At 43.4% G+C, this 13,952-nt stretch overlaps 1 protein-coding gene across 1 annotated transcript in view; it reads left to right on the plus strand.

Moving 5' to 3' along the window:
* The window catches only part of Polr1B (RNA polymerase I subunit Rpl135), a 61,497-nt gene that overhangs the window by 26,415 nt on the left and 21,130 nt on the right, over positions 1-13,952 (plus strand). The window contains exons 10-18 of the mRNA XM_084595164.1: positions 1,386-1,532; positions 1,709-1,762; positions 1,847-1,964; positions 2,093-2,180; positions 5,198-5,440; positions 6,243-6,316; positions 9,010-9,213; positions 12,096-12,293; positions 13,727-13,834. Coding sequence (XP_084451290.1) covers positions 1,386-1,532; positions 1,709-1,762; positions 1,847-1,964; positions 2,093-2,180; positions 5,198-5,440; positions 6,243-6,316; positions 9,010-9,213; positions 12,096-12,293; positions 13,727-13,834 — 1,234 coding nt within the window. The remainder of the gene's footprint in view (positions 1-1,385; positions 1,533-1,708; positions 1,763-1,846; positions 1,965-2,092; positions 2,181-5,197; positions 5,441-6,242; positions 6,317-9,009; positions 9,214-12,095; positions 12,294-13,726; positions 13,835-13,952) is intronic.

A 13,952-nucleotide genomic window follows, 5' to 3' on the forward strand; every position in this document is an offset into this window, starting at 1 on the left:
TACCACCAGCCAAACAGTATTCACCGCAGGACACAAGCCTCTCCCTGTGATTTGTAATCAACCTTGCCCTGGTCCAGCTATGGTTGCCTTGGCCCGCAAGTTTCCTAATCTCGTCCGCCCACCTGGCTCCTTTTCACTATTTTCAGTGCTTTTTTTGTTACATTTGGTGTATCGTCAACTCCTTCAAGTAAGTTAAACCGTAAAAACGGGTGACACTTAAGCTGTAATTTTAAGGGTACGGTAACGACCACCCCCCTGACATAGAAAAATCCCTGCTTTAAACAAGCCATATGAACGGGCCTGCATGACCTAGGGGCAGCATGCGTAACCTCTGAATCCAAGGTTCTTGGAAAGCTGTATCCTGATCTTACTCTTAGACCTCAAAGGTCAAGCCCGAGCTGGTAGCTCCACCATGTCATGTGGTCGCGTGACGTCACACAACATGGCCATGTCATCCGTCACCGCGAGAGCCATGCTTGTGATTTTTCGCTCACAATGCTAATGATGAATTTTGTGGAGAATAGGGCCTTCAGTGCTGTCACATTAATCATTAATTCTTCCTATTCTTTCCTGCTTTAAAAAAAATGAGGCCAATTGGAAGATAATAATAATGTCACTCGATGAGCTGGGCACTCTTTCGTTGCTTTTATTACGTAAAGGCCTAACCGGAGCCAAATGGCAAGGACGGACTTCGTTACACGATTTACGTGCTGCAGATTGGGAAAGCAATTAAACCAATCAAGGCCAATTAAGTTATTCCAAGCTGTTAGGCTGGCTGAGATGTCAGGATCAGGGTGGAAGTGATCATTTGCGAGCTGCACGGTGAGCATATTGTAGCTCGGTCTAGTTTTGAACAAATTTTCAAACGATTACACATTCTTCTGCACTTTGCTGACTGAGCCTGTAGAGGATGCCATTTGCCTTTAGACTGGTCTCTTTGGTACAGGTTATTTCAAAACATTACAGGATTGCATTTAGTTTTGCTTTAGAGCTTAAGGCGAAAGCCTTTCCTTCTTTTTCCCTTCTATCTCCATCTTGTGGATTTGTGTACTTGTTATAATTTTATTGCTTTCTTTCTTTTCTTTGGCTTCTTCGTCGGCAACATCGGCGTCTCAGGACTCCTCTCCTCAACATGCAAGACTGAATTGACTTACACGTGGTCCTACAGAACTTTTTATAGGGAGTAGGCCTAACGAGCCGAACGGAGAAATTATGTTGACATCAAAACCTATTGCGACGTCCTGACCGGGGAAATTATGTCAGCGTCAGAGCCTGTTACAACATCTCGCTGGCACATATCGCGGAATCTTGCGAACGCAAGATTTTCACCATAAGCCTAGAAAGTGTTTCGCCTTAAAACGAGTCTTTCCTCTCTTCTTTCCCAGGTGCATTATCACCATGCTAAGGCAGGTGCAGAATGAAGGCCTGCTGACTCGAGACCAAGTGCTTGCGTACATTGGGGACAAGTTCCGCATCTGTATGAGGCTGCCCGCGTGGTACACTGATCAAGAAGTGGCCACCTTCTTGCTTAGGTAACAACTTTTTGCTAGAGCTGTTTGAAATTCGCGATGAAGAAAATTAAATGATCATTGATACGACTGGTTGCATACACCGTTTTTATTTCTGTTGTTACTATTCGAAAGGCTTTGGCCAGATTCCTTTGCCTGTGTGTCAGTTGTTGGTTGTAACCATCGCTTCTGCTTTTTAGGCACTGCATTTGTGTACACACAGAGTCAAATCTAGACAAGTTCAACATTATAATGTGAGTAGTACTCATCCCAGAAGTTGTAGTGCATGACTGTAGTGAACTTCAACTAGTTCATGCTTTTTCGTTTATATTATCAAGATTGATGATAAAGAAGCTGTTTGCTGTTGCCAAGGGAGAGTGCGCCATTGAGTCTCCGGACAACCCAATGAACCATGAAGTTCTGCTTGCCGGGCACCTGTATCTTATGGTACTCAAGGTAATGACTCCATATATGACTTACAAGGTTTAAAATGGAGGCTGCTGTTTTTATTGCGAGTTGAGAGATGCTAGTGGAGTTGGGAACTGTTTGTCACCGTTTTTTTTTTCTCTTGTTTAATTTTACAGGAAAAACTGGTTGGTTTTTTGTACTCTATAAGGCAGAACATAGAGAAGAAAATCAAGTCAACGGGCCCCTCATACAAACTCAACATAGGTGAGCGCATTCACTGAGCTGTATCGCATGCCTCACCTTTGTCATACTGATTTGATTATATAGTAAGTGGTGTTTTAGTGACTCATTTTCATTCTAATCATAGGAGTGCTATGTAAACAATAGGAACTGGAGAGGTTTGACACTGCATTTATGTTGATTCTCATTAATAACGCTATGAGCAAGAGCTGCTTTATGGTATGATGGGTCGCTCGCCAAATGTAATTTTTCACGCATTATTGAGGAAATGGCAATTTTAGTGTCTTTAATCGGGGTTATCGCGAACCAACCTTGGTGACCTTGGTTAGCGTCGTTAACTGAGGAGACGGTGATGTCTGCGGGCAAGAAGTGCACTTTGGCATCTGAGTGTGTAAATGCGTACAAGCTGGCCCAATCCAACTACATACACATTGCACGCTATAAATCACATTTCAAGAGCAGCACATAAAATAGGCCATGTCTAGAGTACCGCTGCGCTTTTATGTTACCTTCAAGTACTGCCCGATAGCACAGCAACAATATACTGCAGCCTTGTCAGCACCGTCCTATCATTGCAGCATTGTTTGCGTAGTGTGTTGTTAAGCAAAATATTGAGAAATGTCTGGCCCTCTGGCCCGAGTCATAGCATAAAATTACACAAATTTGCAACGCATACAGCAGCGGTTCTGAAACTTTTTTGCCTCATCTCTATGTGACAAGGAACCCTCTCTTCCTGGTTGTCACAATCGGGCAATGTTACTGTCCATGGAAACATGCCAATTTTTTTCTCTTTTTATTTTATAAACTAAGCATATATATCTTTTGTGTTTTCTTGAGTTTGGCAAACGGCTTTTTATTAAATGCCCACTTATCACTTATGCTCAAATTTTTAAATCGAGAACAAGAATACAGAAAATTAGTCACATGACCAATGTTCTGTCTCATTCATGTCCTCGGCCAAGTAACGACTGGCTGGGTTGCACGCATAGTCACGTGATGGTTCGCCCGGCTTTCATTGGCTATCTGCCTCTTCCGGCTTCAGCGGTAGCGTTGTAGAGACATATTTTTCTACTTTAGTGGCAGGTACGACTTTTTTCGGTGCAAAGGGCTCGCCAGCAGCAAAACTTTGGCTTATTGCACCATGGCCATCGAAATAAAAAAACAAAAAGGCTGAATAAGACGCATACATTTTTCCCTCTTGGCTTCGATTGGCTAGCTCAGCCGTGCTACTCAGCCTTTTAGTCACCACCTCACGAGCATAAGTACCCCAACAAGCATCACTTCGTGGGCCATGCCCTATTTATACATTTTTGCGGGAATTCTAGTACAGGGCCTAGAATATACTTCCATTGTAGTTCTAGACACGTACATGCTGACAGAGCAACTTGGCGTTGTGTGAAGTTCGGCAGGCGAGCCGTCGCCGGCGTTCCTGTCACGATTGGTTAAGCAGGCGACATACAATGTGTTGGCACTCTGCCAAAGTCTTTGCTGCAGATAGTGCCTAAACTAACGACGCAAAACTGAGCATTGAGGTAGGATAAGAAACTCGAAAGCACTAAAATGAGTTTCAACAAGCCATGCATTGTGCCTGGCATGCATGCGTAGCAAAACGTGGGACATGGATAGGGGGAGGCAGTCTAATTAGACTTCACGGAACCCTCGGAAGCAGGCCACAAGACCTCTGTGTTCTCAGTTCGAGAACACATTTTTCCTTTGTAATAAATGTAAGAGGGGGTTAACTTCTGCGAAGCTTAGCAGTGGAGCTCGCATGCAAGAACATTGGCAGGGAGCCGCACCGGCAGCAGCTTCTTTTTGACTGAACATAAACTTGCTTGTGTCGCATTTATGACTCAGTATGAGTCAGTGATCCATTTATTTTTGACATTTCGTTAACCCAGGGCTTATTAAGAGAAAAAAAAAAATTAGCATGCTTCTCTGAGAATCTGCCATATCACTGGCATGGACAGTTTTCAGATGACGTGGCTGGCGTTGCGGTAGGAGCAGTGCTATACCACCGGCTGTACAGTGTCGATGGTCACTCCAGCGGTGGATGCGGGGCAAGAACTAGATAGCGCTTCGTTGCACTGCTCTTTTGTCGAGTGCGCTCAGTACATTCTAAGAAATATAACAGCGTTGAAACGTGCAGCCACAGAACGAGGCAAGAAATTTCAGGAGACACTAGGGCCGACTGTCAACTGTTGACATTCAGCGCACTCTCCCATAGAGATGTCCTAATGAAGTCCTAACTGTCATTACGAGTTATCATGGTTGGTAAGCAAATCCGAACACTGTTCATATGGTGTATCTGCAGCCAATCGGAGCCAGCACTGCAGATGACACGGCGACCTGTCTCGGTTCATAACGTCACAAAGCATTGAAAGATGGTGGTAGCTGTTGATGGGAGGAGCTTCACGGTCTCAAGTGCAGCCACCTATTTTAGAATAAAAATTACGTCTAGGGAGCTCAGACTTCGTGAATAAAAAATAATGTCTGGTGTTATCTGCAGGAATACAAAAGTGCAATATGTTGGACGACAATGTTGTGACCCCATTAAGTGACATTGAACCCACAGAAACAACACAACGTTCACACACAGCTTTCATTCTGGTGCTAACTCAAAGTCCACCCTCACACTATATTTGTGGCTGCATTATGTTTACACAGATATATAGTTCTTTAGCAAGACGAACAGAATTGAAAAATTTTACATAAATGGTGATAACTAAAATTATTATCGTATAATGAAGTTCTTAGAGCGGGATGAAAGGTATTTCTATGCATTTCTTTTTTAATCCAACACTGCATTTAATAAGTAAGCAGATTGCCAGACCGCATTCTTAGACCTATGCCATTACCAACAATTTATCTTTCCAAGATTTTTGCTGATCAGAGCAGCCTTACTTTCCAGAGCTTCTACTGTAGGGAATAAATTCTCAGGACCATGTGCTTTTTCCACGCTGTTGACTTCATTTGATTCTTTCATGGAGTCAGTTTCAGTTTCTCTTTTCATGCTGTCAACTTCAGTTGCTTCTTCTATGCAGCCAACTTCAGTCGGGCACTAGCAACCTCGTGGGACGTCACGTCAGCCATGAACTACTTCCTGGCTACCGGCAACGTGATAACAAAGTCAGGCCTGGGACTCATGCAATTCACGGGCACCACGGTCATCGCCGAGAAACTCAACTACTGGAGATATCTGTCCCACTTTCGTTGCGTCCACCGGGGTGCCTTTTTTGCCGAGATGCGCACCACCACTGTACGAAAGCTGCTACCCGAAGCCTGGGGTGAGCCAGTACTGCCTTCCACAGCATTGTAGTGTCACAGCACTTCTAGCCTAGTATGATGAATTTTAGTGCATTTTTGGACTTCATCCATAGCAGCAACCAAGCCTAGCTTTGCTGAGCATGGTTATGAATTACGATCTTGATATGTATGGGGAGCAAAGTCATGTCAAGTACCAAAGCAGTATGGTAGTCTATGATGAGCTGGATACATACAAAATGAAGATAAATAAGGAACATTGTAAACTAGAAATATTAGTACTCTTTTCTTAGAGGCGGGAAAGAAAAAGAAAGCTATTCTAAATGTTTAGAGCCAATTTGGATTTGTCAAGGGTGATGATTTCTTTACTAGTGCAGGTTGCCATGTGGGGACTTTGCACTGGGCTTCCCATTGTTGTTGTGTAGCCTTGGAGCTGAGTTGCCAGCTCTGGACTGATTTGTGTGATGTCATGGGTTTCTCTTTTCATTCCAGCCTCTATGCAGTACTGTATTAGACATTCCTCCTCAGTTCGTGTTTTATTGTTGGGGAACTTTTTTTGTGGCTATGCCAGATTTAAAAACTCTGTCCCACTTAACAAATGGTTGATGTAGGAGTTTTGTTACATCAAGGTCATCCATCGCAACACATTCTTTGCATGGCGTTCTCAGATATACACACTTCAATGGGGGCGACATTAGGTAATGGAGAAACCTATAATATTGAGAAATTCACTACATAGAGGTTTATTAAATCTAGGTTTAACTGTGTACTGTTTTTGGTTAAACTGAAGGCTTCATTGCGGACTGTGGCTTTCTTCTAGTGCAGGTTTCCTGTGCCCCGTACACACACCTGACGGTTCTCCATGTGGCCTGTTGAACCACATGACAGCCCTGGCTGAGGTATTATGTTCTGTCTTCTCGATTGGTTTCTCATTCCACATGATGAAAGTTTTTTGACATTTCTCAATACAGTCAAACCCACTTATAACAATACCAGTTTTAACAATGTATCAGATATAGCAATGGGCAGTCGCTTCATCGTTAGGTTTGCCATGTGTTCTGTGGTAAAATAAACCACTTATTACAATGGTGTCATATTATATTATCAATTATTACAATCAAATATGGTCACTAAAAGTAAAAAAAAATGCGGAAACGTGGCGACCACAAAAGCACGTGCGCATGAGGCGACGCCAACAATGGCGATGCAGCGACATTAAAAAAAAAAAAACGAAAAAGAATCGGGACAGAGTGCATCAAGCCAGTGCGTTGGTCGAGTGCGCTGGTGAAGCTTGCATACCACGGAGACGTGGGGGAGGACTGAGCGCTTCGTTACGTGGAAGAGGAGGGAAAGGCGTAAGGCGCCGCTATGCATGGCTGTTCTGAGGAGAGCTTTGAGCGCTCCCCCTCAAGACTGCCCACCCTCGAGACCACTCGTTACCTATGAAACTCGCATCCTCTCTGCCTCTGCACGATGGAGCGTTCCATTCTGAAGGTGTGCTGACCGTGGTGCGCTGCACTATCCTCCCCTATTTGCTTTGTCCAGGCACCCGCTTCACGGTTGCACATGTTTTGTGGCAGGCGTGCAGAGCAACATTCATGCACGTGTCTTTCTAGCGTGGTTCTCCTAGTGTGTCATCATTGTTGCCACGATCTTGCTGGCCCGGGATTTTTCATGAATAGCAATGGAGAATTATTCGAGAATGCCGACAGGTGCCAGACTCTCACTCCTGATGGTAGTGCAGTTCATTTTTGGAGCATGGGCAGAAGAAAGCTCCTCCACCATCATGAACTGCTTCAGGAGGGCGGGCTTCGCTGGGAATGCTGGCGATGCGGAAGGTCTCGATGCTCCTGCTGACACAGCGATGACTGAACTTTGGTCCACAGAGAGCAGTAGTGACGGTGACGCATCGGGATTTGAAGAATTTTTAGATGCCCACGATACAGTCGCTACAGATGAAGAGCTGACAGACGAGGCTATCGTCGCAGCAGTCACTGGCGCAGAAGACGGTGACAGTAGCGATGACGACGATGAACTGGAACCTGTGCAGGTTGTGTCTCAACAGGAGGCTTTGAGAATGATCGACTCCCTGCGGGACTTTGTTTTAGCTAAGAACCTTTCACTGCACTATGTTCAGCAGTTGGATGCCCTGCAAAAAGATGTCAGCTAAATTTCTGTGATAGAAACAATGCATACAGATTACGGGTTTCTTCCCATTATGAAATAAAATGTGTAAGCTACCTCGCCCTTATTAAATTTATTGTTTATAATGTTTTCTTTGTTTTTTTTTTTTGTTTTTTTGCCTAATCCGGTTATAACAGTGATATTTCCGTGGCACTTAAATATTGTTATAGGTGGGTATGACAGTCAAACCCGCTTGCCATGTTATGTAGTATTTGTCACTAGATAGTGCCACAGTGTTTTGAATTCCTTGGATGAAGTGGTGACTAGGGCCCACTAAAGCTTTCGCTGAGGAGGCATACATACACTTCTGTGTGGTAATATCCTTGAGTGTGGAAACTGATATAGGCACTACTCAGCATTAAAAATGTCTAATTACTCTTTGGTGGGCGAGATATTTGTTTTTGGTACATATTTATTGTCGACATCTGACCATTATCGCGGTTGCTGCTCGTAGTTCCCACCATCGGACTACATAAAAACGGCCACATACACTGATGAAAAAATGGGGGGAAAATTTCCTGCAGCGTTTTTAACCGAACCACTATGGAATCGAAAACTTTAGATCGGAAGCTTCCATTGCTCTGCAAAAAAATTGAAAGCCTCAATTCCTGTGTTCTGTCCCTTTAAGGTATGATCCCCATATTGCTGATTGCATCATGCTTGTGTGTTCCTTGGAATTGTGGCATCTGTCGGCTGTAGTCCTCTCATAGGAAGGCCACCTTCGCACCTTTTCTTTTATTTTGCTCGCACTTTTGTGACATATTGAGTGCAACCTTGCTGTTGGCATGTTCCTTAAGCTCACTTTTGTGTCTGCACAAAATCACTGTGTCTGTCCTGCATTCTTATCTTGCTTCTACAACATTTACTCGGAACAACGAACCCGTGACAGATTTTGGTTCGGTTGTAAGGGCTCGGCTGTTAGGGCACTTGGCCACCGAGTTGGGTGACATGCGCCATCCTGGCCACAGCGGCTGCGCTTCGTAGGAGGGGAAGTGCAAGGCACCTATGTACAGTGAAATTTCAGTATACATTTAAGATTCCCAGGGGTTTAAAATTATTTTTCCCCGCCGGGGTGGCGCAGTGGTTACGGCACTCGACTACTGTTCCCAAGGACGCGGGATCGAATCCCGGCCTCGGCGGCAGCTTTTCGATGGAGGCGAAAAGCAAGGTGCCCGTGTGCTGTGCGATGTCAGTGCACGTTAAAGAACCCCAGGTGGTCGAAATTTCCGGAGTCCTCCACTCCGGCGTCTCATACCCTGAGTTGCTTTGGGACGTTAAACCCCACAAACCAAACTAAACATAAATTTATTCGGAGCCCTCCACTGAGGCACCCCTCATAGTTGGATGTTAAACCCAATAGACTGTAAGCCATAAAACACCTTTCATGCTTTGTACTTTTGTGTCACAGGTGGTGAACCAGCAATTCCCAGTTGGCCACCTTCCCTCTCTCCTGGTCAGCTTGGGCATGGCACCACTGGATGGCATTAAACCGAATGTAGCCAAGTCATATGTTATCGTCCTTGATGGCCGCGTCCTGGGGTATGTCGAGGATGACAAGGCAGAAACCCTGGTGACCAGCCTTCGTACTCTCAAAGCCTGTGGATTGGAAAAGGTATAGTTTTGTCTTAGATTTTACTGATGCATGTTATTTGATACCGCTCTCATCTGCTCGGGAATGGAGCAGCTGTTTTGTGTTGTTTTGTATTCTTGTGATGTGCTTGTGAGCAGGCGAACATGTACATCTTTAAAATACATGTGGGCTCGCATGCTTTTCATTTTTTTTTCACGGGCCATGGCGACCCATATACTTCATTATATTTAATGACATTAAAGGGACAGAATGCTCACCAAAATGTGTCATGAGATTTTGACGTGAATGAAAACATTTTGCCTTATGTAGTACAGATTGAGCACTACGGTATCAAAGAAATGATGGTTTATAATTTTAATTTGCCATTTAAAATCGCATGGAAACAACTGAAGTGACCTCTTGCAGAGAAACGTTGTTACTATCACTGTAGTACACCACATGACCACATCTTGAGAAAATATCACTAATCTTCGTAAGTGCGCACTGTTCTCTTTTTCTAGGTTTGCGACAATATTGAAATTTTTTAGTATAAATCGATTACTAATATATAGGGAAAAAAATGCCTTCAAATGTTGAATATCTGATCAGTGAAAAAGGAACGGAAAATTAAAAGTAGAAACATTGTTCGTCTTGTTTATTTCAAGTTCACATGGTATTTGGTAATAAAATTGAGCTTGAATTGAACAGAAGCATATATCTTACAGAAACATCCAGTACGCATATTCTACAGGTTTTGGTATAGTACTGGTTTTTTTTTTTTTGTCTGGGATGGACCTGCATGAAACCGGGTGAAACTGCCAGATTGCTGCTAAATTTAGTAAACTCTCATTAATTCAGCCTTCAAGGAGCCAGAAAAAAAATGTCTAAATTAACCGAAAGTCAAATTATCAAATGGGCGTGAAAAAAGTATCGAAAACCGTTTGCGTCACAGTAATTTTATCTTATGAACGTTATCTTGTGGTGTTTTGTTTGAGATGAAACCAAAGTGAGAACTATGTTTTTTCGTGGTTTTGTGAAGTGCTTTGCTTTACGCACACTGTCATGAAAGCCCTCTTTACAAAGGAGAAGGTCCCTCTAATAAAAAATGGCCTCATTGCGTTTTGACGATGCTTCACTGCATTGTTCGTGTGGCCAAGCATTGAGGCAAAGCCCACAGTGTGGTGAAACTGCGGTGAATCCAAATATTTTCATTGTATTAGAAAATTTGGAATATGAGTTTTTCGAATATGAATGTGAATAAAATGACAAACATAATTGATTCATATTCAAAATTTCGAATATTCACGTGCCCTTACTTTTTTCTTCCGGCTGTGCTCATCACATTTCATTATATTTTGCACTCTCTCCATTGCGTACTTCAATAAAAGCCAGCTCTCCTTTCGCATCACCAATGATGTACTTTTAGCTTTTGTCACTTGATAGCGCCGCAGTGTTCTGAAATCCCTGGATGAATAGGTGGCATGGCCTACTAAACCTTTCGTCGATGACGCATACTGTTGTGTGCCTTAATAGCCTTCAGCATGGAAACTGAAATCGACGCCAATTTACACTGAAAATGTCTACTTACTGCCTGGCGGATGAGATTTGTATTTGTTTTCGGTACTTCTTTTTTGTCGACGCCTAGTTATCATTGCGGGCACTGCTCATGGTTTCCAGCATTTATGTACATAAAAAAGATGCATGCAGTGATAAAAAAATTCTCTGTAAAAATTTTTACGGCATTTCCAACAAAACCACTATGTAATCGAACAATTTAGACAGGAAGTTTTTCATTGTGGTGAAAAAAAATTTGATGTCTAAATTCCGGTGTTCTGTCCCTTTAAACTGTTGTTTTCGCATATTAAAAGGAAGGCACTTCTAGCTTATTTAACACACAGATACCATTCATGTGATGATGGCATACCTGGGTAAGCAAGCATGAGAGTGCAGCAAGGTGGTTGTCAAATCGAGGGCAGTGTCCTTGCCATGTATCGGGTCTACAAGAGGGAAATTGGTCAGCTGTCTGGAATAATCGATGGAGAGGAGAGGGGGAGCAGTTCTGTAAGCCATGAGCAGTTTGGATCTTGGGGAGCAAAGGCAGAAGATCTCCTCCCCGAACACTTGCCCTTCAGTTCAAGCATTTTTTTGTGTACATTGTGGCTGTAAGGGAGCTGTCTTTTTGCCAGCCATATCTGAGAGTGTATAATCTCTGACAAGGTAAAGCAGACAAAGTGTATTTTCCACGACACCATATTTCTGCTAGCATTCTGTTATGTGGCCAACTTTTCTATGTTTAATTCCAGGCAGGCTTTGCTTATTAAGGCGAAAGCCTCATCTGTCCCATTAGTAGCAAAACTCGGCAGCATGTTGGGTGCAAAGGATGGTACCAAGATCGGTTAAGCAGGGCTGTGATGTCATCGGCTTGGCAACCGGTGCCAGATTCAAAAGTTAAAAGTGTGGATTACATTGGAATAATAGCGCATTGCGTTGCACTTAGGGTGTATCTTGTTAAATTATGGTGGACTGAGGAGGGCTCAAGGGTGGTATACATTGTATTAAGCTGCAGTAGGGTGGATTATGGATTGAATATGATTGAGCCATTTATGTTGGATTAGTGAGGTTGGGGGGATTGCAATGGGTTAAGAGTGGATTATTGCAGTGGATTTATATCGATAAAAGGGTCTGTTCTGGTAGACTAAAAATTCTGAGGTGTTAATGTCCAGTATGGTGGATTAAGATGTATAATTTTGGTTATGGGGGATTAATTTGTATTAGGAGTGGATTGCAGTGGATTGATAGCTAATCTTTTTGCCTTCACATCGCATAAGTACTCTTAAGTGCTTTCCGTGGGTTGGTTTGTTGCATGAAACAACTGTTCGGCAACTGTCTGCTGCATGTGGACCTCTTGCCATCATCGCTTCTAGGTGCCTCCGACACTGGAAATTGGCTTTGTGCCCAAGACGAGCCAGTCTTCTCAATACCCAGGCGTGTTCCTCTTCACAAGTGTTGCACGCATGATGCGTCCCGTTCTGAATTTGGCAACCAACACCACTGAGTGGATAGGCACTTTCGAGCAGGTGCACCTGAGCATCTGCGTGGTACCTGAAGAAGCCTATGAAGGGGTGAGCAAGCTTCAAGGTTATGTTAAGTTAAGCATGGTAATGTGAGGTAAGGCGAGAAGTGAAGTAAGGTTGGCATCCAACTTAGTTGGTGCACATTTTATGTACACTGTGAGTTTGCATCAAGATTTGCACATTATGTGTGCCTGTTTGAGTGCTGTTGATGTTTTTTTTGATGAAAAAAAAAGACAATGCTGAAGTAAAGAAATCAGAGAGCCTTTCAAACGCACTGCTTTAGTGGTAATCGCTTGTTATCTTAGAATGCTTTAGCTGTACCAGGCTTAGTTCTAATTCATCGCAAAAAATGTAATCCATTTGATTGGTGTTGAGTTCTTCGAGATTAGAGGCGAGTGTTTTTGAGAGAATCATTGAAGATTGTGAGTATCTACTTATCTCTCCACATCAGGTGTTTGTAAGCAGCCCAAAAGTGGGCTTCTTACGAACACCTATGTCGTGCCAATGGTGCCCAGTGAGAAGCCCTCCAGTGCGGCACCTCGAAGAGTAAACTGGGTGGCCAGGAGTCTAACACGAAAGGGGGAGGGGGGGGGGGGGGAGTTCACGTGTGTCATATGAGACAGCACAGGCTGCCCTACAGATGCCGCAAAACCCAACAGGATTAAGAATGAAAGGTTGCATCTTTGACTTCAGACAGAAGCAATGTGAGTTGCATGCACCGTGCAGAGGCTACTAGAAGCAAAGGAGTTCTACTTAGTTATGCTGGGTGGCAAGGAAAATGTTAGAGATAAGAGCAGCATTTTTGGTGATGGCTCTTTTGGGACACATTCACTTTAACAGTAGGTAGCATTTGCCATTTCGTGGCAGCTGCTGGGAAGCGATGCCTGAGAAGATGCTTGGCAGCAGTGCTGTCGCACCTTCGTAATGGCGGACTGGAGAAGAATGCCTTAAAAAGAACATGTCTGTGTGGAAAACTATTAAGAAGTGTGTTCTAATACTATATATATATATATATATATATATATATATATATTTTTCTTTGTCACGTACAAGGTGATTCGGGATACCAAGAATAGCTTTTATGACAGGGGGTTAGCCCAGACACAACGGCAGCAAGCAGCACAGACACAAAAGCACCAGCGCCACTTCGTCGTCCTTTCAACCTTTCAACTTCGTTTTTCTTCACTCCTCTGTCATGCGCCACCTGGCAACGCTAGGTGCCAATATATATATATGCATATTATTCTGAAATTGTTTCCCTCGATATATCACTAAATACAATATCTTACCAGTTCTTCGTTAATCTTGTGTTACACAGTGGCAACTGTCTTATGTGTTTTCTTCTGACCACAAGAAATTGGTGCATGTTAGAATCGCGTTAATGTGTTACTTACTGACAGTGCACCTTCTGTAGATGTTTTCTGCGGCCTTACTGACTGCGCTGCTGGTATGGCGACATTAGTTTGTATTCTTTCTTTCAGGTGACCACTCACCAGGAGCTGAGGCAGACTAGCATGTTGAGTGTTCTGGCTAACATGATTCCATACTCTGATTTCAACCAGAGTCCTCGAAACATGTACCAGTGTCAGGTAAGCAATAACCTCAGAAGTGCTTCCCTCAGAACAGTCTTTCTCGGTGGTGTAGTAGGGGTGCCTAATTATTTCATTGATGCCACATCTGATTAGTGAAGTGCACGAGTGGATTTAG

The sequence above is a fragment of the Amblyomma maculatum genome, chromosome 2, assembly GCF_055883805.1.
Source record: "Amblyomma maculatum isolate TAMU_Amacu chromosome 2, ASM5588380v1, whole genome shotgun sequence".
Lineage (NCBI taxonomy): Eukaryota > Metazoa > Arthropoda > Arachnida > Ixodida > Ixodidae > Amblyomma > Amblyomma maculatum.